The sequence below is a fragment of the Monodon monoceros genome, unplaced genomic scaffold, assembly GCF_005190385.1.
Source record: "Monodon monoceros isolate NGI ecotype Baffin Bay Population unplaced genomic scaffold, NGI_Narwhal_1 Super_Scaffold_14, whole genome shotgun sequence".
Taxonomy (NCBI): domain Eukaryota; kingdom Metazoa; phylum Chordata; class Mammalia; order Artiodactyla; family Monodontidae; genus Monodon; species Monodon monoceros.
Window position 1 is genome coordinate 60,159,266 of NW_021703770.1, and position 27,579 is coordinate 60,186,844.

The 27,579-nt window shown below is 42.6% G+C and overlaps 1 protein-coding gene and 1 long non-coding RNA gene across 4 annotated transcripts; one reads left to right on the forward strand and one right to left on the reverse strand.

Moving 5' to 3' along the window:
* Positions 1 to 16,849: 16,849 nt before the first annotated feature.
* Positions 16,850 to 21,259, reverse strand: LOC114895447. 3 transcript variants are annotated; one of them, XR_003793553.1, is made up of 5 exons: positions 21,166 to 21,259; positions 19,818 to 20,785; positions 18,259 to 18,486; positions 17,471 to 17,724; positions 16,850 to 17,176 (listed from the first exon to the last, which is right to left on the reverse strand). It is a non-coding gene; the product is annotated as an uncharacterized LOC114895447 (long non-coding RNA). The 3 variants fall into 3 exon arrangements; XR_003793552.1 differs by having other exon boundaries at positions 19,818 to 20,081; positions 20,727 to 21,253; XR_003793551.1 differs by having other exon boundaries at positions 19,818 to 21,253.
* MSC (musculin) lies at positions 21,239 to 24,138 on the forward strand. The gene is made up of 2 exons (XM_029222862.1): positions 21,239 to 22,127; positions 22,989 to 24,138. Exons 1-2 carry the CDS (start codon positions 21,618 to 21,620, stop codon positions 23,073 to 23,075), a joined length of 597 nt encoding a protein of 198 aa, XP_029078695.1. The 5' UTR covers positions 21,239 to 21,617; the 3' UTR covers positions 23,076 to 24,138.
* The last annotated feature ends 3,441 nt before the right edge of the window (positions 24,139 to 27,579 follow it).

Sequence of the window (27,579 nt, forward strand, 5' to 3'; positions counted from 1 at the left end):
AGAGGCAGACTGCCAGCCTCCTCCTCCCTCTGGAGAGTGATGAAGTCAACACTCCCTGTCTCCTTCCTCCTTTCCTTGTTCCTCCCCTCAGGATGGAGGGCTGCTAATATGTTTGGTGGGAGCCTGGCTTCCACGAGAGCCTGTTTCTCTGCTTGATGAGATGACAGGTCACTCCTTGCCTGTGGCAGGGCGTCTAGTTCTCTTTGACCACCCGGGCTCAGGCAAGGACAGCCCCCTCCTCCTCCTGTCTCTGAGCACTGACCTCTTTGGAAGGGCCTGCTCCACCCGCAGGGATACTTGCCATTCTCTCTGTGTTCCAGCTCCTCCCGCCCTGCAGAAGCAGCCCTGGAACTGGCACTGAGTGGACTGGAGGCTGCCCAGCAGATTCGGCTCTCTTTGCAAATACAAAGGTTTTTATTTGGCTTGGGAGGCAGGGGACACAATTTTGGCCTCAGGTCTAAGCCACGTTCTCCAGTGTAGATTTCCCAGAGCCCTGAATTTTGTTCTCTACGTCTCTGCCTAACAGGATGATGCTCTGAACCCCCATTTGGCTAGTGAGTCTTCCCTCTACAGGTGAGAACCTGGCAGGGAGGAGAGGTAATCCTGAGCTCTTATCTGCCTCTAACAGCCATTTCCAAACTGCTTTCACATGCATTCTTATCATTTCATTCTCAAAACCACCTTGTGAGACTGCCAGGCAGGGATTATTCCTTTCAATTTACAGCCAAGAAAATGGAGATTTAGAAAAGTTAAGTGACTCATCCATGGTCTCGTGAGTTAGTGGTGGAATGGCACTAAGTCCAGGTCATCAGACAATGAGACTAGACTCTTCTAATCAGAGGCACACCAACATTCTACAGCTTCAGAATTCTACACGAACATTCTACCAGAAGAACAACTCATCCAGCAGTTACTACCTGTCCCGCAGATCACAAAAATAACACACTGGAGATGTTTTATCCATGTAGACTTGAGTGAACATTATGCAACTGGATGCCCTGGTGAAACTGTGTTACTGGGTTGTTTCAGTTGTTTTGAAGGACCTTATTGGCCAGGATATTGGATATCACTAGAGAGAATGCAAGCCTTAAAGCCTGTCAGATGGAGGCAAGCTGTGCACCTGCATCCAGCCGTCCACCACCACAGCCGTGCTGGCAGCTGCCAAAGTTCCCACCCTCCTCCACACGACTGGGAGCATCAAGCCCCATGCGGACTATGCCTGCTTACGTACAAAGAGGAAACAAGGTGACACACAGGAAATTGGAAAATCTTGGCAATCTCATTAACTCGAAGACTGAACCAGCAAATTCTGAACCCTACACAGTAAACTGATGAAATATTTTCAAAAATGATACCTTGCACGTGTTGAATGTAGAGGTGGAAACTTTCAAGAGGAGAATTTCCCCCACAACCTCAAAATCTCAAATCAGTATCTGAACATATCTCTGGATATTGAGCAAGACCAGTAGAGAAAAAACTAACTGATGACCATGCTCTAGTATGCCTTGTCTCATACTAAGAAATGGTGTGAGCTTAAAACATTATTTGCCCTTAACATTCATTGGTTTTATAGGTAGTTTTTCTATTTCACTTTGTGTGTGTGTGTGTGAAAGAGAGAGAGAGAGGGAAACAACACTGAATATTCTGTGTGACATCTAGATCATTTGGTTCTGTGTTTATGGATAAAGCAAGAGGAAGTAAAGAAGTCAATCTCATAGTCCATAGTTTACAGCCAGGATATGGAAGGAATAGGAGAATGCTGGAAGAATGAGAGCAACAAATTTAATCACACGCCTAGTCCATAGTAGGTGCTCGCCATGTCCTTGCTGAAAGAGTGAACTTAAATTAACTGGGTTCATTACAGAATTTATTGACTGAATATCTGCTAAAATGACTATTGCTACTTGTTAGTAACAGAAGACTTGTGCTTGTATGTGAAAGTATTAGGGAAATAAGAATAAAAGAAAGAAACTAAATACATTTTGTTTATTTTTATTAACCTAGGAACCGTTTTACAAAAGTATTAAATAATATTAACTTGACATCATCATAGATACAAATAGTTAAGAGCACCCCTTCTTCTAAGTAGCTTTCCCTCTTGAGTGTAGAGGGAAAGTCTTTAGAACACAGTGGCTAGCACACCGAACTCTCTCAAGGGAATGAGTCAGTCCTTGCCATGGAAAGTCTTAACCACAGAAAAGTTATTAAGGAAGATGGAGAGGCAAAAACACAAATGCACAAATGCACAGGAGTGTGGTTTACATGGGACAGTGTCGTAGACAAGCAATGTGAGAACAGTCTTGCTGAACGCCAGTGGCTAGCTGCTTCTTGATTCCCCTGATTCTTGCACCAAGGGAAGCTGAAAGAAGACTGAAAGTAAATTCCTCAACATATGTGAGGCCTCTCAACATTCCCTTTCCTACACACAAAAAGTATAACTGGCACTTCATTTATTGCCTTTCTAACTGGACCTCATGATACATATAATATACATCACAATTCAGTGGGAAAGGGGATGGTGTCAGCAGAAATGGCAGATTAAGGACCTCCAAAAATTCTCTCCTCCATATCCTCCATTAAAGCAATAAGAAAACTCACAAAAAATTGTCAGGATCAATATTGTATGAATGCTAGAAATTAACCAAAAGATCCCGGCAATCTGGGTAGTGGCTTTTCAAGAAAAACAGCTTAATCTTGGTAAGAACAGTGTGCTCTGAGGCATTTTAATTTGCCCTGTGCCCATTCCTCCTCTCCAGCTCCACAGTAGCCTTGAAAACTGACAATCACAGTGAAAATCAGCAGACTGGCAGCCACTGAAGGGAGCAGCATGAGGTGGAGCTCTGTCATTACGTGACCTGTTAGTTCCCTGGAAGACCCCACTTGAAGTGATATCTTTATTTAACCTGACTCAGAACTCACTCAGTGCAAAAAGTCTTTTCTCCAGGTGAATTTATCAAAAATTACAGTCAACTACTTAACTTTGAAGCTGCCTAAGGTTTTAAATAATGTTTTGGGAAAATAATAGGCTAACCAAAAATGTTAAAAGGAAAAGCTTGGGAATGAGAATTCTACACAGGCTTTGAAAAGCTCTGACATGCTTCTGGGAATGGAGAAAGCCACAAACACAAGTAGGTCTGTGCACATTCTCAGAGCTGTGTACATGCTTAAGAAAGACCTAAAAGGCCCTAAACTCTTGCTTCTGAATAATCTTGAGGCTCTGTGCAAGCAGGAAGGGAAGGTTAAGGCAGAACTGTAAATTCTCTGCTGAGTGTTGAAGCTGTGCCCCAACGCAGACAGAGAGCCACTTAGCAAAGACTGGATTTATTGGTTCCAGGCATTGAAGGAAATCTCTGCTGAATCAGCAGACCACTAAGCTAACCAAGTAGAAACCAAGTAGAAAAACAAACAAGAACACAGACTTCATGAAATTAGTGCAGAAAAGTCACTAAACAAACAAAAACAACAACAAACAACAGCAAACCCAGGGGAGGAGGAAGTTCTAATTTCCAGAGTTGCCACATTACATTATTTTAAATGTCTGGTTATCTATAAAAATTATGAGGCATGCGAAGAAACAATAAAGCATGGCCCATACACGAGGGGAAAAAGCCACCAATAGAAAACTATATCTAAGGAAGCCGAGACATTGGACTTAACCAGACAAATTTTTTAAGTTATATATTTTAAATATCAACATATTCAAAGAACTTTTAAAAGAAAATCACGTCTAAAGACTAAAGGTAAGTCTGAGAATGATTTCTCACTGAATAAAGACTATCAACAGAGACAGAAATTATAAAAAGAAATCAAATAGAAATTCTGGAAATTGAAAGTACATAAATTTAAACGAGAAATTCACCAGAGAGGTTTCAATAGATTTCAGCAGCCAGAAGAAAGAACTAGTGAACTAGAAGAAAGCTGAATTGAAAATATCATCTAAGAAACAGAAATAAAAATGAATAAAAAATATAGAAGAGACTAGAGACCTGTAGAACACAACATACTATATGAATTATGGGAGTCCCAAAGGAAAGGAGAGAGAGAAAAAAGCATAAAAAAATATTTGCGAAATAATGGCTGAAATTTTCACACATTTGATGACAAGCATGAATCTACACATTCCAGAAACTCAACAAATCATGACAGGATAAATTCAGATATCCACAGTGAGACACATCAAAATCAAACTGTGAAAAAAACAAAGACAAAGAGGGAGTCCTGAAACAGCAAGAGAGAAGTGACTCATCACATAAAAGAGATCCCCAATAAGATTAATAGCTGATTTCTTCTCAGAAAACATGGAAACTACATGGCAATGGAATGACAAACTCAAATTGCTGACAGAAAATATTCAATATCCAGCAAAGCTATTTTTCAAAAATTAAAGCAAATTAAGACATTCTCAGATTTAAAAAAACAAACTGAGAAAATGTGTCACTATCTAACTTGCCCTATAAGATATAGTAAAGGGAGCTCTGTAGTCTGAAAAGAAAGAACACTAGATAGTAACTCAAATTCTTGAATATAGATAAAGAAAAACAGAGCACTGGTAAAGATAACCATGTAGGTACATATAAAAAGGTAAATATAAAAGACAATATAAATGTTTTCTGCTGTTGGTAACTCCTCTATTTGATTTCAAAGACAGCTGCATAGGCAATAGTTATAAATCTGTGGTGATGGACTTTCAATGCACAAAGATGTAATCTGTATGACAATAACAGAAAAAAGAAGGGGAAGAGAACAGAGCTCTATGCGAGCAAAGTTTTTGAATGGTACTGAAATTAAGTTGGTATTAATCTAAAATTGATTGTTATAAATTAAGATATTAATTGTAAACCTCAGGGCAACCAAAAAGAAAATAATTCCAAAAATATATAGTAAAAGAAATGACAAAAGAATTAAAATCATACACCATAAAATATCTATTTAACACACAAAATAGGCAGTAATGGAAGAACAGAGGAGTCAAAAAGACATAAGATATACAAAAAACAAACAGTAAGATGGTAGGCATAAACCCCACCTCACTGGTTACTGCAATATATATAAATGAATTAAACTCTCCAATTAAAAAGCAGAGATTGGCTGAATGGATAAAAAAACATGGTCTAACCATATGCTATTTGCAAAAGATATTCTCTAGATTCTAAGACACAAATAGGTTGAAAGTAAAAGGATGGAAAAGATATACCTTGCAAATAGTCACCAAAAGAGCTACAGTGGCCATGCCAATATCAGGCAAAACAGACTTTAATATATTTTATGAGATTAAATAATAATAATAATAAAAGGGTCAATTCACCAAGAAAATACAATTATAAACTTATATGCAGAGCTCCAAAATACATAAAGCAAAAACTGTCAGAATTAAAGGAATAATTATAAAAAATCAATAATAGTTGGATCTTCAATATCCCATTTTCAATAACTGGTAGAACTAGAAAGATCAACAAAGAAACAGAATAGTTGAACAATATTCATGCAGCCCTCACAGTCATCTATAGAACTCTCCACACAACAACAGTAGAATACAAATTCTTCTCAAGTGTACATGGAACTTTCTCCATGATAGGTCACATGCTACATCATAAAACAAGTCTCAGTAAATTAAAAGCCTGAAGTAATACAAAGTATTTCTCCAATTATAGAAGGATATTTGTGAATTCACAAATATGTAGAAATTAAACAACACACTCCTTAAAAAGCCAATGGGTCAAAGAAGAAATCACGAAGGAAATTAAAAAATACTTTGATGGAAGAAAATGAAGACACAACAAACCAAAACTTAAGAAATATAACTAAAGCAGTGCCTCAGGGAAATTTATATCTTTTATATTAGGGTTCTCCAGAGAAACAAAACCAATAGGATACATGTAAGAGGAGATTTATTACAGGAACTGGCTCACAGGATCATGGAGGCTGAGAAGTCCCACAATTTGCCATCTACAAGCTGGAGAAGCAGGAAAGTTGGTAGTGTAATTCAGTCTGTCTGAAGGCCCAAGAACCAGGACAGCTGATGTCCAAGGGCAGGAGAAGATGGATATCTCAGCTCAAGCAGAGAGAGTGAACTTTCCCTTCCTCCACCTTTTTTTTTTTTTTTTTGCCGTACGCAGGCCTCTCACTGTTGTGGCTTCTCCCGTTGCGGAGCACAGGCTCCGGACGCGCAGGCTCAGCGGCCATGGCTCACGGGCCCAGCCGCTCCGCGGCATGCGGGATCTTCCCCGGACCAGGGCACGAACCCGTGTCCCCTGCATCGGCAGGCGGACTCTCAACCACTGTGCCACCAGGGAAGCCCCCTTCCACCTTTTTGTTCTATCCAGAACCTTCAACGGATTGGATAAAGCCCATCCACATTGGTGAGGGTGATCATTTTTATGCAGTCTACTGATTCAAATGTCAATCTCTGCTGGAGACACCCACACAGATGCGTCCAGAAACAATGTTTTCCCCGATATCTGGGCATCCCTTAGCCCAAGCTGACACATAAAATTATCCATCACACCTGTAAATGCCTATACTAAAAAAGAAAAAAGACTTCAAATCAATAACCTAACCTTCTACCTTAAAAACCAGAAGAAGAAGAGTAAAGTAAACCAAATGCAAGCAGAAGGAAGAAAACACTGCTTACTATGGAAATAAAACAGAGAACATAAAAATAAAAAATAATCAACAAAATCAAAAGTTCGCTCTTTGAAAAGATCAACAAAATCAAACCTTCAGTTAGACTGACCAAAGAGACTGGACTCAAGTTACTAAAATCAAGAATTAAAGAGGGAACATTCCTACTGACTTTACAAAAAATAAAAAGGATTTTAGGAGATATTATGAACAAGGAGATATTATGAACAATTGTATGCCAACAAATTAGATAATCTAGATTAAATGTACAAATTCAGACGAAGACACAAACTACCAAAACTGATTCAAGAAGAAATAAAACTTCTGAATAGACATGTGACAAGAGATTAAATGAGTAATCACAAAATTTCCCAGAGAAAAACCTACAAATGCACTGGTGAATCCTTCTAAACATTTGAAGAACAATTAACACCAATCCTTCGCAAATTCTTTCAAAAAGCAGATGTGGAGAGAACACTTCCTAAGTCATTCTATGATGCCAGTATTACCCTGATACCAAAAACAGAGAAAGATATAACAAGAAAAGAAAATCAATATCTCTTATAAATATAGACATAAATATCCTTGATAAAATATTAGCAAACCAAACCCAGTAACATATAAAAAGGATTACACATCAGGACCAAGTGGGATTTATTCCAGGAACACAAAGTTGGTTTAACACCCAAAAGCCAGTTAATTCAACATATCAATTGAATAAAGTACAAAAAAAACACATGATTATCTCAATAGATGTAGAGAAAGCATTTTAAAAAATCCAAACCCCTTTATGATAAAACAAACTGGGAATAGAAAGATACTTCCTCAATATCACAAAGTACATCTATAAAAAATCTCCAGCTAACATCATACCTATTGGTGAAAGAATGAATGCTTTTCCCCTAAGATCAGGAAGAAGAGAAGGATTTACACTCTTCCTCTTCTTTTCAACATTCTAGCTAAGACAATTAAACCAAAAAGAAAAAGCAAGAAAGCAAGAGAGAGGGAGGGAGGGAGGAAGGAAGGGAGGGAAGAAGAGAGAGACAGAGGGAGAAAGAGAGAGGGAGAGGCAGGAAGAAAGGAAGAGGCATCCAAATTGGAAAGAAAGAAGTAAAACTACATTTGAAGATGACATAACCTTATATATAGAAAATCCTAAGGAATCTACTAAAAACCATTGGAACTAATAAAAGAGTACAAAAAGGTTGCAGGGTGCAAGAATAATATGCAAAGAATTAATTGTATTTATATTCACTAGCAATGAACAATCCAAAACTGAAATTAAGAAAACAATTCCATTTACTATTGCATCAAAGAATAAAATATTTAGGACTAAATTTAACAAATAACGTGTAAAAGCTATACCCTGAAAACTACAAAGCATGTTGAAAGATAGTAACAAACATATAAATGAATGACGATCCCATATTAATCGATCAGAAGATTTAATATTAAGATGGCTATACTCTCCCCAGTTAATCTACAGATTCAATGCCATTCCTATCAAAATTCTAGCTGGCTGAGAAACTGACAAGCTGATCATAAAACTCACGTGGAAATTCAAGGGATGCAGAAAAACCAGAACAATCTTGAAAAAGATCCCCAATTTGAAAACTTATTAGAAAGCTACAGTAATTAAGACTTTATGGTATTGGTATAAGAACAGACATATAGATCAGTGGAATAGAATCGAGAGTCCATAAATATTCCCTTATATTTATGGTCAACTCATTTTGGTCAATATCAAGACAATTCAATGCAGGAAAGAACAACCTTTTCAACAAACGGTGCTGGGACAGGTGGATATCCACATGCAAAAAAAAGAGAAGGATTTGGATCTCTACCTCATACCATACAGAAAAGTTAACTAAAAATCAACCACAGAGCTAGACAAAATGACACTATAAAACTCTTAAAAGAAAACAGAAGTAAATCTTTGTGACCATGGATTATATAATGGTTTCTTAGACATGACACCCAAAACCTAAGCAATCAAAGAAAAAAAAGACTTTGTCAAAATTAAAAATTTTGTGTTTTTTTTAACATCTTTATTGGAGTGTAATTGCTTTACAGTGGTGTGCTAGTTTCTGCTGTATAACGAAGTGAATCAGCTATACATATACACACATCCCCATATCTCCTCCCTCTTGCATCTCCCTCCCACCCTCCCTAACCCACCCCTCTAGGTGGACACAAAGCAACAAGCTGATCTCCCTGTGCTATGTGGCTGCTTCCCACTAGCTATCTATTTTACATTTGGTAGTGTATATATGTCCATGCCACTCTCTCACTTAGTCCCAGCTTACCCTTCCCCCTCTCCGTGTCCTCAAGTCCATTCTCTGTGTCTGCGTCTTTATTCCTGTCCTGCCCCTAGGTTCTTCAGAACCTTTTTTTTTTTTAGATTCCGTATATATGTGTTAGCATACAGTATTTGTTTTTCTCTTTCTGCCTTACTTCACTCTGCATGACAGTGTCTAGGCCCATCCACCTCACTACAAATAACTCAATTTTGTTTCTTTTTATGGCTGAGTAACATTCCATTGTATATTGTGCCTCATCTTCTTTATCCATTCATCTGTCGATGGACACTTAAGTTGCTTTCATGTCCTGGCTATTATAAATAGAGCTGCAATGAACATTGTGGTACATGACTCTTTTTGAATTATGGTTTTCTCAGGGTATATGCCCAGTAGTGGGATTGCTGAGTCATATGGTATTTCTATAAAAATTTTGTGCTTTAAAGGACACTATCAAGTGAAAAGACGACCCACAGAATGGGAGAACATATTTGCAAATCATATATTTGATTAAGGTATAGTATTAAGAATAAATAAAGAATCCTTACAATTCAACAACAAAAAGACAAACAATCCAATTTAAAAATGGACAAAAGACTTGAATAGACATTTCTTTAAAGAAGATATACAAATAGTCAACAAGCACGTAAAAAGATGCTGAACATCATTAGTCATTAGGGAAATGCAAATCAAAACCACAATGAGACATCACATGACACCCACTGGGATGCCTACAATCAGAACAAAGTACAATAAAGAGTGTTGGTGAGCATGTAGAGAAATTGGAACCTTTCTACATTGCTTCTGGAAATATAAAATGGTACAGCCACTTTGGAAAACCATCTGATAGATTCTCAAAAAGTTAAACATAGTTACCATATAACTCAGCATTTCTACTCCTACATGTACACCCAAGAGACTTGAAACATATGTTCACACAAACTTTGTATAAAAATATTCATAACATCATTATTTATAATAGCCAAAAAGTGGAAACAACCCAAATGCCCATCAATTGATGAATGGATAAACAAAATTTGGTATATACACACAATGGAATATTATCCATCCATGTAAAAATGAAGTACTAGTATATGCTAAAATATGGATAAACCTTGTAAAAACATTATGCTTAGTGAAATAAACTAAGGCACAAAGGTCTGTAGCTTACCATATGGATGGCTTATAAATGGAATTAGATGATTCCATTTATGTAATAATGTCCAGAACAAAAACACAGAGACAGAAAGATTAGTGGTTTCCAGAAACTGCAGAAGAGATCCCAGGAGGTGAGGAGTTAACTGCTAATCATTATGGGGTTTTATTCTGGGATTATAAAAATGTTTGGAAAATACATAATGGTAATGGTTGTACAACCTTGTGAATATACTAAAAAACACTGAATTGCATATTTGTAAAGGGTGAATTTTATGGTATGAGAATTATATTTCTATTAAAGGAAAAGATTCAATGGTTATATCCATCCAAACAATGGTTGTAAAGAAAAATTTTTAATTAAGGTCAGTATTTTTCAACCAAGTAGCACAGTAATATCAAAACAATATGAAAAGTCAATGTGTTGCTACTTTATAGTTACTTGGGGCATTTTCCTCCCTGGCTAGACTAATTTTTCCATGACTTCTAAAATGAGGACTAAATATCAAGAACTATGAGATTCACTATCTCTTTATAATTTAAACACTCCCAATTTATAAATGCCTGATATTATACATGATCCTGATTACAAATTCTCTAGGATTTAACAGTCTTTGTCTAAAAACATTATCTGCAGGGTAGGCCAGCAGGCTGGACACAGAAGGAAGAGATGGAGTTCAAGTCTGAAGGTGGTCTCCTGGAAGAATCTCCTCTTTTTCTTCTAGGGAGGTCAGTCTTTTTCTATTAAGACAGTCAACTGATCAGATAAGGCCCACTCACATTAAGGAGGATAATCTGTTTCACTCTAAGTCTACTGTTTTAAATGTGGATCTCATCCAAAAAAAAAAAAAAAAAGAGAGAGAGCGAGAAAAGAAAAGAAATACCTCCACAAAAACATCTAGAACAACGTTTGACCAAATATCTGGGAACTGTGACCTATACCAAACCAACACACAAAATTAACCATCATGGGCATGATATGGTAACCAGAGTGCTAGACGCCTAGTCTGGAATTCTGTGTTCCCCCTTCAACTATCTCTCAGCAAGGGACTTTACCTCTCTTAACCTTGGTACCTTTATTGTAAAATGTGGGTAAATATTGAAATTTAGTGTGAAGAGTGAGAAGATAAGGGCAGTTGGGGACAAACCTGACCTACTCTACCTTTTTTCCCCATTAAACTATATATTGCATGCCAGTGAGTGCCCTATGGCTAATATTAAGAAATCAGGGGGCCTAGCATTGATTTAAAATACCCAATATTTGCTGTGTTCTAAATTGCTGTGGGATATATTGAAAGAAGTCTGCTAATACCTCCAGGTAGCCTAAATTTTGAAGTATAGTTCATGTGTATGTATGCACGTATGCATGCACTTATGTATTTTGGATGTAAGGCCAAGGCACAACTGAAAAATATAAGAAATAGATACTCAATAAAAAAATAAATAATATATAATAATTAAATATATGGATTCTTCCACTTTGTATTCTTCCACATTGTATTCTATGTCAATGTCTATTTCAAAACTTACACAACACAGTGGTACTGTGTCTGCAAATCCTTTCCACTAACCCCAAAAGAAAAAAAATAAAATATGCCTTCATTTTTGCTTCCTCCTTCATACCATGGGTCTCCAACTATTGAAGCCTCATCTAAATCTCTAAGAGTATCTCCCCTAAACTCCACTTTCCTAAACTGCCTCTCTACCTCGTCAAAACCTAAGGAACCCATTAGTGGCTTATCCTTGCAAGTTCTTGTTACCAGAGATGTAAACAGGGAATCTTATTATCAAGATTCAACTATTTCTAACTAATAACCATTACATATCAACCACTGTGCTAGAAAACTTCACATTTGTTAATACGTCAACCTTATCAGGGCCCTTAACACTGCTTTGAAAGACTTTTCTTTACACCTACTCGGTCCTTTCTTCCATTCTCCAAAATGGCTGCTCCTCACATTTCCCACTTCTGTTAACCTGTATACCTCATGCCTATTCACCTATCCTACACTAATAACCTTAAGGTATACTCCACTGAGCAAACAAAGCCCATCAGGGGCTAACCTCTTCCCATGAGAAACCTCTCCTGACCTACGGTGGCATCCTACATTATTGATTTTTGACTCATTTCAGGCAAAGAGGTGTATCTTTTGCTCGTCAAAGCTACCCCCCCATCTCCTTCCACCTCCTGTGGGAAATTGGCCCATCACTATTCCCTTCTGTTTCTCACATTTTTAATATCTTTAATTTCTTCCTCAAAATATAAGCATCCTTAAGCAACTCTAACCCTTAAAAACAAAACAAAACAAAAACCTAGTTTCCTACTAAGGTGAAATTCTAAAGACTTCCACTTGTGGCCAAAATTGACTTCCAGAGATGACTCACCTCTCTGCCTGAAACAACCACACAACAGGCAAAATGTATGAAACAATGGTTCTCCAAACACGGGGCATGAGGCAGTAAAAGGCAGTGGACCCTAAGAGATGGGAAACAAACAAGAAAAGCCCTGTCATTGCTACAGCTGCCCCAGCTGTTGCCACCGAAGAAGTTTCCAGGCTGAGGAGCAGAAAGGGAGAATCCAGGCAGGCCCCCTGAGTGGAGAAGACAGAGTTGAGAGAGCAGAGAGAACGAGGCAGCTAGAATTCACAGAACAGAGGACCGGAGAGAAGGGAGCTGCACAGAGAGAGAGCTCCGGAGATCTGCAGAGGGTCCCTCCGGAGTTTTCAGCTGATCAGCACAAGCATAGAGGAAACGACCTGAAGCTGAAGGAATTCCCACCAAAAAAGATTAAAGTCAGGTGTGAGTCAGGTACTCACACAGGGCCAGGAATAATACCTGCTCCAGCCAGACTGGAAAATCTCACGATTCACAGGGCTTTAGGTTGAGTGCTCAGAAGAGTCTTGCCTCAGTAGAGGGAAAAATTAGCCTCAGAAGGAGCACGGCTGATTCCTTCTACCGATCTTAAAAGCAAGACTGGAAAGGATTACACTATTTCCAAGTAACTTAACTGCATCCCAGAACGAAGATCGATAATATTTATGAGGAAACACAGATATCCAGCACCCAACAGGCAAAATTCACAATGTCTGGCCTCCAAACAAAAGTCACCAGGCATGCAAAGAAGCGGGAAACGGTGACCCACAATTAAGAGAAAAAAACAATTGAAAGTGATCCAGTCCCAGAGCCAATACGCTGACTGGGCTTGCTTTCTTTTGTTTCCCTAGTGGCTGCATTCACTAAGGTGTAGCCCTGCTCCAGAATCCTAATTTAGGCAGTGACACAGGCCAGTCTCCCTCCTCGCATGGGCCAGTTATGTCCCCCCTTTCTGCAAAGGAACTCAACTCCTGGATGCTCCTGCCTGGAGGATCCACCAGGGATCTGCCAGGACCTTCGACCCCACTCAACCTTCGGTTTCTGTTCTACTCCTAGTCCACAGAGGTATTTTTCTTGCTTCTGAACATGGTTATGTCTTTTTAGTTTCCTATTTTTACACTTTAACTCGTATTGCCATGTGTTTAGAGTACAAGAGAAGCTTCAAAATGTGACCTTACCATACCACTTCAACTGGAAGTCCCCACCCATTATTTCCGGAAACCCCTCCCTTGCTCTCAAAAACACTACTCTTGGTTTCCTCTCACCTCTCTGATGACTGTCTTTCTTTCTCTGAATCCCCCCTCTCTACTCACCCATTAAATGGGTGGGCCTTTTTGGGCTCCATTCTCCCCTTACTCTATGTTAAAGGTTTAATCGGAGGCTGTGTAGATCTGTGATCCCCTGAAATTGTATCAAAGTTCTGATTTTCTTCCAATCAGGAAGAGCAGTTACAGTTTTTAAAGCCAGGTTTCATTTTTATAAGGAGAACTCTTTTATTGCTGGGATGTTTACATTACACGTAACTCTTCAATTATTTAGGATGAACTCTGGAGTTGTGGCAAGTATAGTGTAAGTACATAGACATCTCTTACATTATGATATAGATCACAGCTATATATTATCCATTCAGTTAATGAGAAATGGAACTGGATCTCTGTAAGGGTTGATAGTGGGGTAGAGCACATTGGACTCAGCTGGTTAAATGAAGGGCAAATAATGGCTTCAGTGTGTGTCTCCTGTTAATTATGGGTGAATACTGGATTGTGCTCACGTGTTCGCAAATGATTTTCCTCACCGAATATTTAGGTAGTACCTTTCACAGGTAGTGCTAGGCATCTGGGAATACCCAGCTGAACAAGGCTCAGTCTCCGCCTTTATTGAGTTGACCGTTTAGTCTTTTCGTTTTCTTATTGTTTATTTTAATTCCTCGACTGTCTTGCCAAAAGGAAGTTGCCTGAATGTGGCAATCTAAGTAGTGGGGGCAGGGTGATGAAACCGGCATGAGGATATCTTATGCAATTCTGTTTCCAACATCCTCAAGGAGTTCTCTTGGAGACTGAAACCTACAGCGAAAACGTAGCAGCCTCCTCTGCAAGCTAATTGCCTCATTATCCTTGCTAATTGGGCAAAGCAGCACAAATAATCCAAATGAAAAAAAAAACATCAAGAAAAAGTGCGCACATTGCCCCCAACACCTCCCTGTTCTCTGATCGTTATGAGAGCTCACTTCAGAATTGGAGATTAAAAGGGCTTGGGGCTAGGGAAGCAAAACTTGTATGTAAATAAGCCAGGCCCCCTTTTACAGAAGATTTTAAGGGACCGGTTGACAAAGTGCACAGAATCCCTTCTCTCTGACACCACAAAGTATCTATTACAAGAGAACTTCCTTCTGGCGCCAGGCGGCATTTTGTTTTCACTTGATGTTCTATAGGGGATGAGGCACTGCGGGGAAAGGGGTAGAGGGTGGAGGGCTACTAAAACGAGAGTGACACTGCACAGGGCCGACTACTGGGTGAGGGGGTAGGAGAAGAATCAGCCCCTAGGAGAGAGAATGAGGACAATAATGTAATAACTGACCTTGTACCATGTTCTACACTTTCCAGGAGAGCCTGCGCGCTGCCGGGCAATCTTGTTGACCCTTGTCACCACTTGAGAGGTGGGCTACAAACAGAGAAACAGCTCCAAGGCCAGCAAGTGGCCCAAGGCCACGGAGCTGATAGGCAGAGATCTCCTAATGTCCACAGCAGAGGGGCCTTTTTCCAGTACGTGCCACATGGCAGAATGTCATTCTCTCCCAGGTTAACTCCACAATTAAATCCAAGGCTTGGGACCACATACTGGAAACCAGAGCTGTGTGCTACATTTCAAGGGCTGTTTTGGTAATGGCGTATTTTCACACTTCCGAAGTACTGCCGATAAAAATCAACAGTAAAAGAAAAAACTTCTAAGACAGAGTTTCTTAGCTTTTGCCTAAGAATGAAAGGCTGTCTCGTGGGATTTTTAAAAATAAGATTGCTATCAGACCCATGAGCCACAGCCCAGCCCAGCTCGCCCTTCAGGATCCTCCAAATGAGTGAAGTCCAGGGATTCTGCAGACAAGCCTCTGGAAGCTGCGCCACGGGGCTTTTCTTCTTGAGAGTGGAGCTGCTTATCTCTGTTAATGGAGCATTCAAAGTCATTTGCAGAAGCCCCGCAGCTTTCTATTCCTTATCTGGGGTTTGCAGAACAGTTACGCCTTGGCATTGGCTCCGACACAAATTGCTTTAAAAAAACAAAAATCCTTTTCAAAGTCACCTGCGTTTTAGTTGACAAGACGATCAATGATGATTTTTTTCCTTCTGTCCTAAATGGCAGAGATGAGGTCTCTGAGTCTTATCACCTTTCCTCTCTCCTTCTTCATTTTTTAAAAATTTTAATTTTATATTACAGTGTAGTTGATTAACAATGTTGTGTGCTCCTTTTTCATTCTTAACTCGGGCCTTTCTACCTTCAGCCTCTGCAAACCTGATGTGTCCAAGCCCTGGCCTGTCTAAACGCTAAGGCTAAGGCCTCACGGGGCTCCAAGGAGGCAAAAATCTGGCCGCAAATCTTGGATAAACGAGCGGGGGAGGGCCGCTTGTGTCCTGGGTGACAGAGGACTCCTCCCGCGAGCTTCACTCTTCCCACAGATACCTGACCACGTGGATGGCGGGAAGACAAGAGCCAGGAGTTCCTTTCCTTCCAGGTCAGGCAGCGTGGGGACAACCCCGGAACAGAAGCCAGCTCCGGCTTCGCGAGACAAAGAAACGTGGCAGGCCTAAACCTACGCACCCCACGTGACCCCTCCCCGTCCCCGTGAGCCGGCATATCACGTGACCCGTATACCACGTGACGTGCGCGCCGCTTAACCCGGAACTTGCAGCTCCCAGGCCTGGGTGTAGTACTCGGTACCCAGGGTTGCTCTGAAAAGGCGGACGAACTGAGCACTGGAGCCCTGGTTGGTGTCCGCGGGGTGGCCATCCTGCCTGGGGAATGGACGCCTCATTGTAAATTTTCCCAGTGCAACGAGCTGCGGAAATCCAAACCAACTGGAAGCGTTTCTCAGCGTGTTCTAGGGCTGGAGGGATTAGACGGGGTCGGGTACACGTGGAGAGATGCAGGCGAGATGACAGGGATTAGTGAGAACAGACGTGCTGTAATGTGTGCTTCCCGCATTATGGTGCTTTTTCCCACGAGAATGTGCCTTCCGAGTGGGCGGGAGACTGGCTCACCAACACCTGCCACAGCAAACACTAGACACTCAGTGCACAATTGCCTCGTTAATCCCTGAATTATCCAATAGAAATATAATGCGAGCCACATCTGTAATTCCCAACTTCTAGTAGCCACATTGTAAAAACACAAAGCAACAGTCATTTTTTTAATTTTTAACGGTAAAAATTTATAATTTATTTTTAATGGTAAAATATACTTCCTTTAACCCAGTATATCAAAACTATCATCATCGTTTGACATATATTTAAAAAAAATATTAGTGAGATATTTTACATTCTTTTCTTCATATTGTCTTCAATATCCGGTGTGTATTTTACAATATTGTACATGACTAGCCACATTCCAAGTGCTTAATCGCCTCATGTGGCTGGTGGCATCCATATTGGACAGTGCTGGTCTAGACTCTTTGTTTTTCTAGGTCAAAGGTGTGGGCAATTTCTTCAGCCAACTGGACAAACCCAGAACATCAGGAGGCTCTGGGGAGACACCACCAGGAAAGTCATATGGGAAATGCATTCCAACAACAAACATTTCTTAAGCACCTACTTACCACATGCTTTGACTTGGTATCCACCTCCCACCCGCAAACAAACTCTAAACCCACTTGACCTGACCAACTTTACACTTCCTTACCCAGTATTTACTTTGGAGGAAGGGGAAGGTGGCATTAAATGGCCTTCTTTTCTATGGTCTGTAATTATAATCCACCTCATTCTCCCTTTTTAAAAACCAAAGTCTGCTTTTTTTTTTAATTTTAGCAAATTAAGCACCTTTTCTCTGTTACACTTAGTGTGCTGCTTCTCCACAATCTCATTTAATCCTTTTCAGTTGCTGATTTAGGAGTTTTATCCCAGTTTTCAAATAGGGGAAGTGAGGCTTGGAGAAGTGCTGTGACTTTATGGTGAGAAAACTTGGAGAAAGAAAGTTTCTGATGCAGTCCCATCCATTTTCCCTCAGTGATGTCTCTTATGAGGCCTGTGGAAAATGTCCGGCAAGGGGACCATGCACTTCACACCCTAGAAGCCTGCAGTTAAAGCAAAGAAACATCTTGTGCTGTCTGAAATCCACATCAAGCCGTGGTGTACAAAACCTGGGTCAGTTCTGGGCCCTGACACTTTATTAGGTGTGTGATGTTGGGCAAGGCAGTTCATAGTAATAAAAATAACTAGGATTTATTGATTTTCTCCAGTGCATCAGGCTGTGGCCTGGGCAATTGCTCACATACTCCCCCTTCCTCACAACAAGTTAGATATTTCATATTATACTGATTAGTAATCTAAGCCTCAGAAAAAGTAAATTGCCAAAGGTCATACAGCTAATAAGCAGGAGAGCCAGGATTATTAATTTATTAATTATTATTAAATGTATTAATGTTTGAGACTGTAACTTGAACCCCACCTCCCACTGCATACTTAAAGAGAACATCTTAAAGAATTTCAAAATCATCAATATATACCACAGACAACTGTATATTTGTGTTACAAATATAAAAGGCTGTAAAGCATGGGCAGATAGGAATTGCTTTCAATGTGCTTTTTTAAAATACAAAAGTACTAACCTTCCAACACAAACTCCAACATCTGTATTTGCTTCCCGCTAAGTAGGGGACATCCCCACCAGACAACTCCCCACCACTTCTTTATTTAGTAGTTGGAAGGTTAGTAATATGATTTCTGTGTGCTATAAAACCACAGGGGTGGTAGGGACGTCAACAGTTTTGGCCCATGACTTCAAGATGTCAAATCATCAATTACAGACTATCAAGGTTGATTATTACAATGGGATCCTGGAACAGAAAAAGGGCATTAGGTAAAAACAAAGGAAATAGGAGTAAAGTGTGGAATGTCATTAATCATAATGTAGCAATATTGGTTCATTAATTGTGACAAATATACCTTACTAATGTAAGATATTAATTATAGGGGAAACTGGGTGTGAAATATATGAGAACTCTCTGTACTACTATCTTTATGACTTTTCTGTAAATATAGAACTTTTCAAAAATACGAGTTTATTTTATAAAACTTTGAGAGAAAATACAAAAGTAAAGATTTCATTATTCATTTGCAATGTTCGTTTGCAATATTCACTTGGGAACTTGCCAAAACAATTAAAACGACTGGTTTTTCAAAAGAGATAGTTATACTTGCACTGTTCAGCTCACGGGGTTTTTGTGATCCTGAGAGAGAAGGAAAAGTAAAAGCATTTTGAAAGTCTAAAGAGGTGACGAATGTCAGATGTCATTACAAACCTGTTAAAGCAAACTGTAGTTATATACTAACATGAAATGTATATGAAGATACATTTCTTAATCTTCATTAGGAGTCTGCAACTTGAAAAAAAGAGTGAAAGAATAAAAATGTAACTAGAAAGAAATGGGGTGAAAGGGGAAATGAAAACAAGGTAAAAGAAAATAGAGAAAATAGCTGTCTTTCTTGAAAGAGATCAGAGGGAGAAAGGGAAGAAGAGAGGGGAGGGAGGGAGGGAGGAAGGAAGGAAGGAAGGAAGGAAGGGAGGGAGGGAGGGAGGGAGGGAGGGAGGGAGGGAGGGAAAAGAAAAAAGAAGGAAAAAGGAAAGAGCTATATAAAAAAAAAAGAATCCTTGTGGTCAGGCAGTTCCTTCAAGGAAAAGAAACTGGCCATGACCCACTTCGCGTTGAGGCTGGGTACAGTTTTTGCGACTGTTTAGAGAAAATCTAGCGCTCTCCCTGCCATTAATCTTTTCTAAAGAAAAGACTTTGTTCTGCACCTGTATAAACAATCCCGATTTTTAAAACCTATATGCCTGCCTCTAATGTGTGAGACTCTGTATTTATGCTGATAGCTTCAAGTCATCAATAGGCAATGCAAAAAGCTGCCTGAGATCTTCTCTTTATATCTATTTGCTCCCCCTTCTCTCTCTTTTTTTTTTTTTTTTTTTTGCTTTTCTCCTTCACCTGGCACACCTAGAGTCAAGTTCAAGCGTTTCAGGAACGATGTCTACGCTCTGTCAAGTATTCCCTGCGTTTTCCCAGACCAGAGAGAACTGAGAGCGAGCGATCTTTTTACTCAACTGATCCCAAAGGAGCCCCTCCCCCTACTCTCCACCCCCGCCCCCCAACCAAATGACAAAATATACCGGGAGAAAACCTCTGCAAACGGCGGCGAGCGGGAAGGGTTTGGCGAAACACCCCCACGGGGGAGGCCTGGCCTGGGAGACGAAGGTGGAACGATGATGCCTGAGTGATGAAGTCAGCCCGGGCCAGCCACCTGTTGCGGCCCTTCAGGCATGGAGCCGGGCGCATTTGTTCTGCTGGAGGAGCCGCGGCTTCTGCCCGCTCCGTCCCCAGCTAACTGCCCATCAGTCTCTCCTTAAGCTTCGCTCAGCTTGGGAAGCTGTGGGCTTGTAGGGAAAGGACAGTAAACACCTAATTCGGGTGTGAAGTTTCAGTTTCCTCAGAACGGAGTAACTAACGCCAACCCAACCTCATAGGGTTTGAATTATTTTGTTGTTTTGGTTTTGTGTGTTTGTTTCAATTACTCAGTGGGCAGGCACAGGGCGCCTAATGCAGTGCCTGGCACACAGCACGCATTCAATAGCTGGCCATTGGTGTCCACTTCCAAAATGAAGTACACATCCCCAGACCACGTATTGCAAAGGCCCTTCGAGTGACAAAACGATAAGACCGCAGTTATGGTTTGTCTCCTTTGAGGGGCATACTTCTGGGTGCCGTTTTGTCGGGGTTTTTTTGTTTTTGTATTTTACTTTGGACGATTGTGTTGACTTACATCCTGCATCCAGGAGTGCGCTCTTCAACATACCATCTAAAATAGTCATCGAGTCCCTAGACTATAACTCAACCGCTGGACAGGATCCTCTATCTTACGCACGGTGGTGTTAAAAACAAAATTAACACATGGAACTCTCAAGACAGCAAAAAATAGCAAATATAAGCATCTGTGCTGTGCGGCGGGGAGGCGTGTAGCGACTGGAATACCGAGGGGCCAGGGATTCTACTCACGGATTTTGAGTCCATATTCTACTTACCAGCCTGTTGATTTGGGGTCCTTTATTTAATATCTATCTCTGCGGCTTAGCTTCAAGTTCTGCAAAGTGGAGATAATAACATTTAAGTCACAGATGTCTGAAAAGGAAAGGAACCAATGTAGATGAAAGCGCTCTGTAAATCATACAGCGAAGTTAAAGGAAAGGAGGGGAGGGAGATGAGAGGTAACTCGCGGACTGTTTGGTGTTGCTTGCTTGTTTTGCTTTTACTCTTTTGTCGGGCCAGGCTTGAATAGGCAGTCAGACGTTATGAGTGATGAACTTGGAAAATACTGTTCTGCTGAAAAGACTCGGGAAAGAAGCAGAGGTCGCGATCCTGGGGTTTCCACGTGTCTGGAAACCCTCGCCATCGCTAAGATCAGTCGCGGGGTGGAAATGGGATGGGTACATGGGTACGAACAAGGTCCCCTCCTTCACTCACCCTGCGCAGTCATCTCGCACTTGATGGGTCCGTCGGGGACAGGGGCCCAAATCCCGGCTCAACAGAGACGTCCCTTCCCCGCCCCCACCAGCAGATCCTCTGCACTCTGAAAATGGTCCCCACCCCTTCCACGCCCCCGCCCCACCGCTTGCCCCCCTTTCCAACCCCCTCTTCTTTGCCCTGGGTGGTTTCTTCCGAGGAGTACAGATAAATAGTCCTGTCAAAAGGCGCTGCGCGCCGTGGTGCGCGCCGAGCCTGGGCCCGGGCGACGACTTCTCGGCCACGCTCTCCCGGGTCAGCGGCGGGGCTCGTTCTCTGGGCTCCGCGCTTCCCGACCCGGGTCTCTGGTCCTCACCGGAGTTCAGCCTGGCCCCCGCCTCCGCGAGGGAGCGGAAGGCGGAGGCCGCGAGACTGGCCTGGGGGCGGAAGGCGGGGGCGTGGGGGACACGGCGATGTCCACCAGCTCGGGGAGCGACCCCGAGGAGATGGAGCTGCGGGAGCTGCAGCGCGGGTACCCGGTCCCCGTCTCCAAGAGGCCGCCCCTCCGCGGCGCCGAGCGCAGCTACATCTCGCCCAGTGACAACTCGTCCGCGGAGGAGGAAGACCCCGACGGCGAGGAGGAGCGCTGTGCGCTGGGAGCGGCCGGCGGCGCCGGAGGCTGCAAGAGGAAACGGCCCGGGGTGGCGGGGGGCGGCGGTGGCAAGAAGCCCCTCCCGCCCAAGGGCTCGGCGGCCGAGTGCAAGCAGTCGCAGAGGAACGCGGCCAACGCCCGCGAGCGCGCCCGGATGCGCGTGCTGAGCAAAGCCTTCTCCAGGCTCAAGACCAGCCTGCCCTGGGTGCCCCCCGACACCAAGCTTTCCAAGCTGGACACGCTCCGGCTGGCTTCCAGTTACATCGCGCACCTGCGGCAGCTGCTGCAGGAGGACCGCTACGAGAACGGCTACGTGCACCCGGTGAACCTGGTAGGGGCCCGGCGCGCGAGGCCCGGGGCGGGCGGCCGAGAGATGCCCGGCGTGCTCCCGGGTGCCGGGCAGAGTCTGGCCGCTGGGGAAAACCGGGGGTAGGGGGTTTCCGGTATGGGTGCTGAGGTGGCCAGTTTACTTTCTCCCAGATCACCGGAGGGGCCAGCCATTTTCGTGGAGGAGAACCATCCACCCTTCTGTGTTTGCATCACCCGGTGACAGCTATTGTCTAATATCCTGCTTCCGGACTAAATCTAAGTTCCATCTGAGCCCTCTGTCCCGTTGTAGATTGATTGGCAAATCTCCCTTCCTAGCTTTTTCCAGCTAAGCGTCAGACAGGTTTGAATCAACAAGCCTTACTTTCTGAAAGGAAGGAGGGAAGGCCGATCTCTTTTCGAAAGCCTTTGGGTTTTTCAATTCTTGAAGAACAGCAGAGGTTTCCCCAAACGGGATTTGTCTGGAAAGTCCCTCTCCGACCTGCCAATTCTCCAGGCTTGAGAAAGATCATATCCCAGTTCCTATTTGGAGCGAATGGCTGATTGGTGTGTGTGTGTGTGTGTGTGTGTGTGTGTGTGTGTGTGTGTGTTGGGGGGAAGGGAACTAAGCAACAAAATTCCAAATTCATGCAAATTTCGCGGAATCATCGTGAGGGCAGCATGGACGGACACCTCCCGTCTCACGTGATCAAAATACAGTAAAGTTAAAGTCTTAGTTTAGAGAGAAGACACGCAGATTCCCAGAATACTGATAAAATCTGAGCTACTCAAAGCCGGGGATATTCCAGGGTTCCGTTTGGAGAGCGGTTTCGGTTTGAAATGGTCGTTTCTCCTCCAGTATCTGATGCTCTTTTTGATTTTACAGACATGGCCATTTGTGGTCTCGGGACGACCCGACTCTGACACCAAAGAAGTTTCCGCAGCCAACAGATTATGTGGAACTACCGCTTAGATCGAACTCGAACTCACTTGAAGGGATTATTGGTTAAGCGACTGTGTTTGGGAGTCAGGGAGAGAAGGGAGAGAGCATGAGAACCCCCAAGAATGGGAGGACAGTTCCATTGGATTCTCCTAGACTTCCACCCCGGGACTGTGAACTCGACAGGTGGCGGTTGTTGGGTGCAGAGCCCCAGGGTTCCGCGGCGCGGCCGTCATCGCAGGATGCGGACGGCTAGGCTGCCGCGGGTTTGGGCGACGACACTTTACACGCGGACCCAGCTCCAAACTCGGGCTTTAGCAGTGTAGACTAACGCCGGCGCTGCAGTCTGAGCGTAGCGCGCAGCCGCCTGGGCGTTCGTTCCCAGGCTGAGCCAGATCTACGTGGGTGATGGCACGGGTCCGCGCAGCCCAGGCCTTTCGCGGTTAGGTAATCGCGCTCTCGACAATCGGCTTCAAAGACGGAGGTCTTCACGTGAGACCCACCTGGGGCGCGTCTTTAAGTTGCAAAGAGAGTGTGGCACACCTGGGCCAGGTTTGTATCCCACGGGGCAGCGCCCTCCTAGCGGGCACATGATGCAGTCTCCGCTCGGGGAGAGGTGGAGGCGCGCTTTCTGAGACCAACTCAGCTGGGTTTGCCAGGAGTGGCCCTGGCGGTTCGGCTTTCAGGTGCGGTCACGCCTCTCACTCCCCCCAGGCGCCCATCTCTCCGTAACCTGGCTTCCGTCTCCCCCCTCCCCTTCTAGGCTTGAGCCTCCCATCCGGCTCTCCCCACTGAAGCTGGCTCGGGTCTCCTTCGGCGCCTCCCTCTGCTCCCTCCTCCCACACCTACTTGCAGCTCCCCTCTCCCCCACTCCTGACTTTCCCCAGCTGGCCTCCCCGCTTGGGGTGGCCCCCGCCTCCAACACTGCCTCTCGGCGTCCACGTTCTTCCTCCGGCGGGGCGGGCCGCCAAGGCTGTTCCGTACCTAGTGACCCTACCCCGGGGGAACGCGCCGCTGCGCCAGGCCGCACTACCGCAGTAATTAGCAAATGTAAATAAATTTATTTTTGTATGAATAATAAAACGCGTTGTGAAAACCGAGTGCCCCTGGGGCGTCCGAATTTGGTCTTTGTTGCCCTTGACTGAGTTTGGTCTGGGAATTAATTTAAAGGTGCCCTCTTGGCTCTGGACGGGGATTAGGTCATTGTCGGCCGAGGGGGTTGATCACATGTAGACCACTGCAACTTCAAGCGTAACTCTCTTTCTATGATTCATCTCAAGGCAAGGGTTACTGGAAGGCAGGAACTGGAGGCTTGTTAGGCCCTAAGAATCTTTTGGGGCCTGAGCCACGTTGAAAGGTATACACTCTTCAAAGTAATATATGTGCACATTTTTCTTTTACACACACACACACACATACACGACGATTTCTCCAGCCTAAACCAGTGCTAACAATTGCAAGTAGTTCAAGAACCCCCTACAGGCCCACATACCGGGAGTGAAGGATGGGTCTCAGGTCTAACTGGCGGAATAAAACCACAATACAAGGCGCCAATTTGTACTTTAGTCGAGCTTTTCTTTTTTTCAAATATTGTTTATATAGACTTTTTGACGTAACTACCTGCAGTTTTCGCAGGAAGTAATAACTTGGGAAACCCATCACATGGTTTTCTAAACACAGGTCTTTTTTAAAGGAGCATTCTCTTTGTAGAAACTTTAGACAATTTAGAAAAGTGTGAAGGATAGAACTACCTAAACAACTGGCTGATTTGGGGTGTGTCCATTATTTTATGAAATTGAAAGGCAGTTTTCTTGCCCAGACAGAGAATATACAACTGGAGTTTAGGAGGTGAGAGTGAGGTGAGGGAACGTGGTTTCCTGTGTTGAACTAAACCGAACCCAAGCTCCGGAGAACTGCTTTCTGGCACCATTTTCTTGGGCTTTTGTTCATACCCGGTGGGGATCCAGTCTTCAGTGGCAGAAGTCAGCAGGGGGTTTCAGCAGGGCGCTCTGGTTAAAGGAGAACTTGGGAGTAACTAGTGACAGAAAACCTTATCACAGTGGTTAAAGGCACTCGGGCCTTTTGTAAGCACTGGAAGCCAGGCTTCTTGGGGGTGGGGTGTCTGCTCGAAGCCAGCTCTGAGTCAAGATCTTTTCCAAAGCTTCCAGGAAATTAGGTCCTTTTCGAGAAAAGGAGGCATTGTTGTATCTTGTTAAGGTGAACCTGAAGGTCTGCAGAACCAAGCTTGGAATCCAAGCTCTGCCACCCCCCAGACTAGTGACCCTGTGCAACCCCACTCCGCCTCAGTTTCCCTGTCTACAAAATGGGGTAATAACAGTGGCCACCTTGGAAGATTGCCGTCAGTTATGAATGTGATAATATTTAAGCAACCCTTCTAAGGCAGAGAGCAACGCCCGTAAAGGCTGACTGATAACTAAAGGAAAAGGGAGGGGAGGCTTCGGCAAATGAGGACACTTTAAACAGGTGGGACATTTCAGGAATCCGGTCTTTAAGACTAGGTCCTGTTTTGAAATGCCTGGATTAAAACAGTGAGAGAGAAGTGCCCCACCAGAGCAGAAACAGAAACAGAAAGAAAAGAAAACAAAAAAAGAGACTATATTTGTGGTGAATACAGATAAGAAAAAGCATTTGAATAAACAAGGAAATATTAGGGCACATTTTCATAAATAAAAAGTATTTTGTTACTATAATTATATTCTTTCAGGACACTTCAGGGTCAAACCCACAGATTTTCTGCCCCTACTCTGCTCCCATCCCAAATAAGGGGGTGCTTTCACTGACTCACATACCCAGAATGTTGTTCTCTGCAAACTCATTTTTTATTGCACTTGATAATCTGATAATTTATAGAGAAGGAAAAATACTTTCTCGAGAATTTTTTGCTCCATGGTTTCTGTAAAAAGTCCAATGTCAAGAATTATGTTATGAAAAAAAGAAGAAAGGGGCCAGTTTCTAGTAAGTCCCAATGAATCGGTTCAAATTGCTCAAGCTTCTGGGCAAGGGTTGCTGTTGGGAGAGGCCTGAAGCACCTTGAACCAGTCCTTTCTTGATCTACTGTGACCATCGTGAGCTCTAAGTGGTAGAAAGGCATCCCAAAACCATCCTTATTTTTTCCCTTCATCATTTTCCTTTAGGGATTTGGGTTGGAGAAATAGGAGTTGGGGGCTGGGGTAATCAGCGAATTAAAAAAAGAGAAGTAAGTTTGTCCTTAGGGTTATTTCAATTTGATTATACTGCTGTGAGAGAAAAGTTGAAGGAAAAAAAAGTTTAAGAAATGTAAAAAGTACTGAATAAACAAATCAAATGAGTAAATTGAAAAATACTCTTTGGGGGCTTTTTGAGGGACCAAAGCTTTATTATTAGTGAGACTGACTCAATCAAAGAGAACAAAAATCCCCTTTCACAGGCTCTTCCTAAGATGAATATTTTAAAAGAAATGCTTTCGGCACTGTAATTTTGAAACATTTAGGCGTTTCTCTTGGTTGTGGATGTAATTTGGGGCATAGTCTTTTGCACTGAGCTTCAAGTTACAACTTTAATAGTCTGATGGCTCCTTCAGCAGACAGTTGACAATGACCGTTACTTTACAGAGGATATTTTTTTTTTTACAGGCACAGCTTTTCCCCTGGTAATAAAAGCTTCATAAGTCAAAAATAAATAAGAAAGACATCCCCCTCCTCTATAAAAAGAACTAAGTGGAACACATCCTATTTTAATAGATAATAGGTAGGTAGTTTGGCTGATATTTTTGAAGTGAGTTAAAATGATAACCAAGAAATTCATTTTAGTAATGTCTGGAAGGGCAAAAAACAGGTAAGCTCATAACTGACTTCTCACTGCCCAGCATCTAACTTCCGGGAGAATTCACTAGGAGGCGAGGATTGGTCGCCTTTGTAACTGGTCACCTGGCCACTCTCTTTTCCCTGGGCACTTCTGTTTATCCACCTGAGGACTGTCAGAGTGCTTGCATCTTTGCATTCACCATTCATCTCCTTTTCTATGCTGTTTGCCCTTTGTATTCTCTTTTCTTCTCTCTCCCACAACAGTGAAAAACGATCCAGAAAACTCCTTGGAATCCATGACTCTGAGAAGGTCTAGGAAGTAGCCAGAACCTGAAATCTACATGTAATGGTGTAAACATAATTAGCACTAAAGTACTAGTGCCTTGAATTTTCTCAGCCCTTGTGGCTCTGCTATCACCAACACGGGTTACGAATCAAGTTTGGTGTCCTTCATTGCTTGTGGTAAAGAAGCTTGTGGAACAGTTAAGAGCAGGGGCTTTCAGTTTGGTGAAAATATGGTATTTGTATTGACTATTACTCTCATCAGTAGAAATGGGGAGGAGTGGGGAGCAAAGAGCAAGAGGTTTTATCTTTTACTTTTCTTTGTTAAAAATTTTATATATTATTTTTGGGATTTTTAAAACTCATATTTCTTAAAAGATTGCACTGTGCTGTGTCAGATGTAGCTGGTTTCAGTCTAGTCCCACCATTTCACAGCTCTGCATCCTCACGCA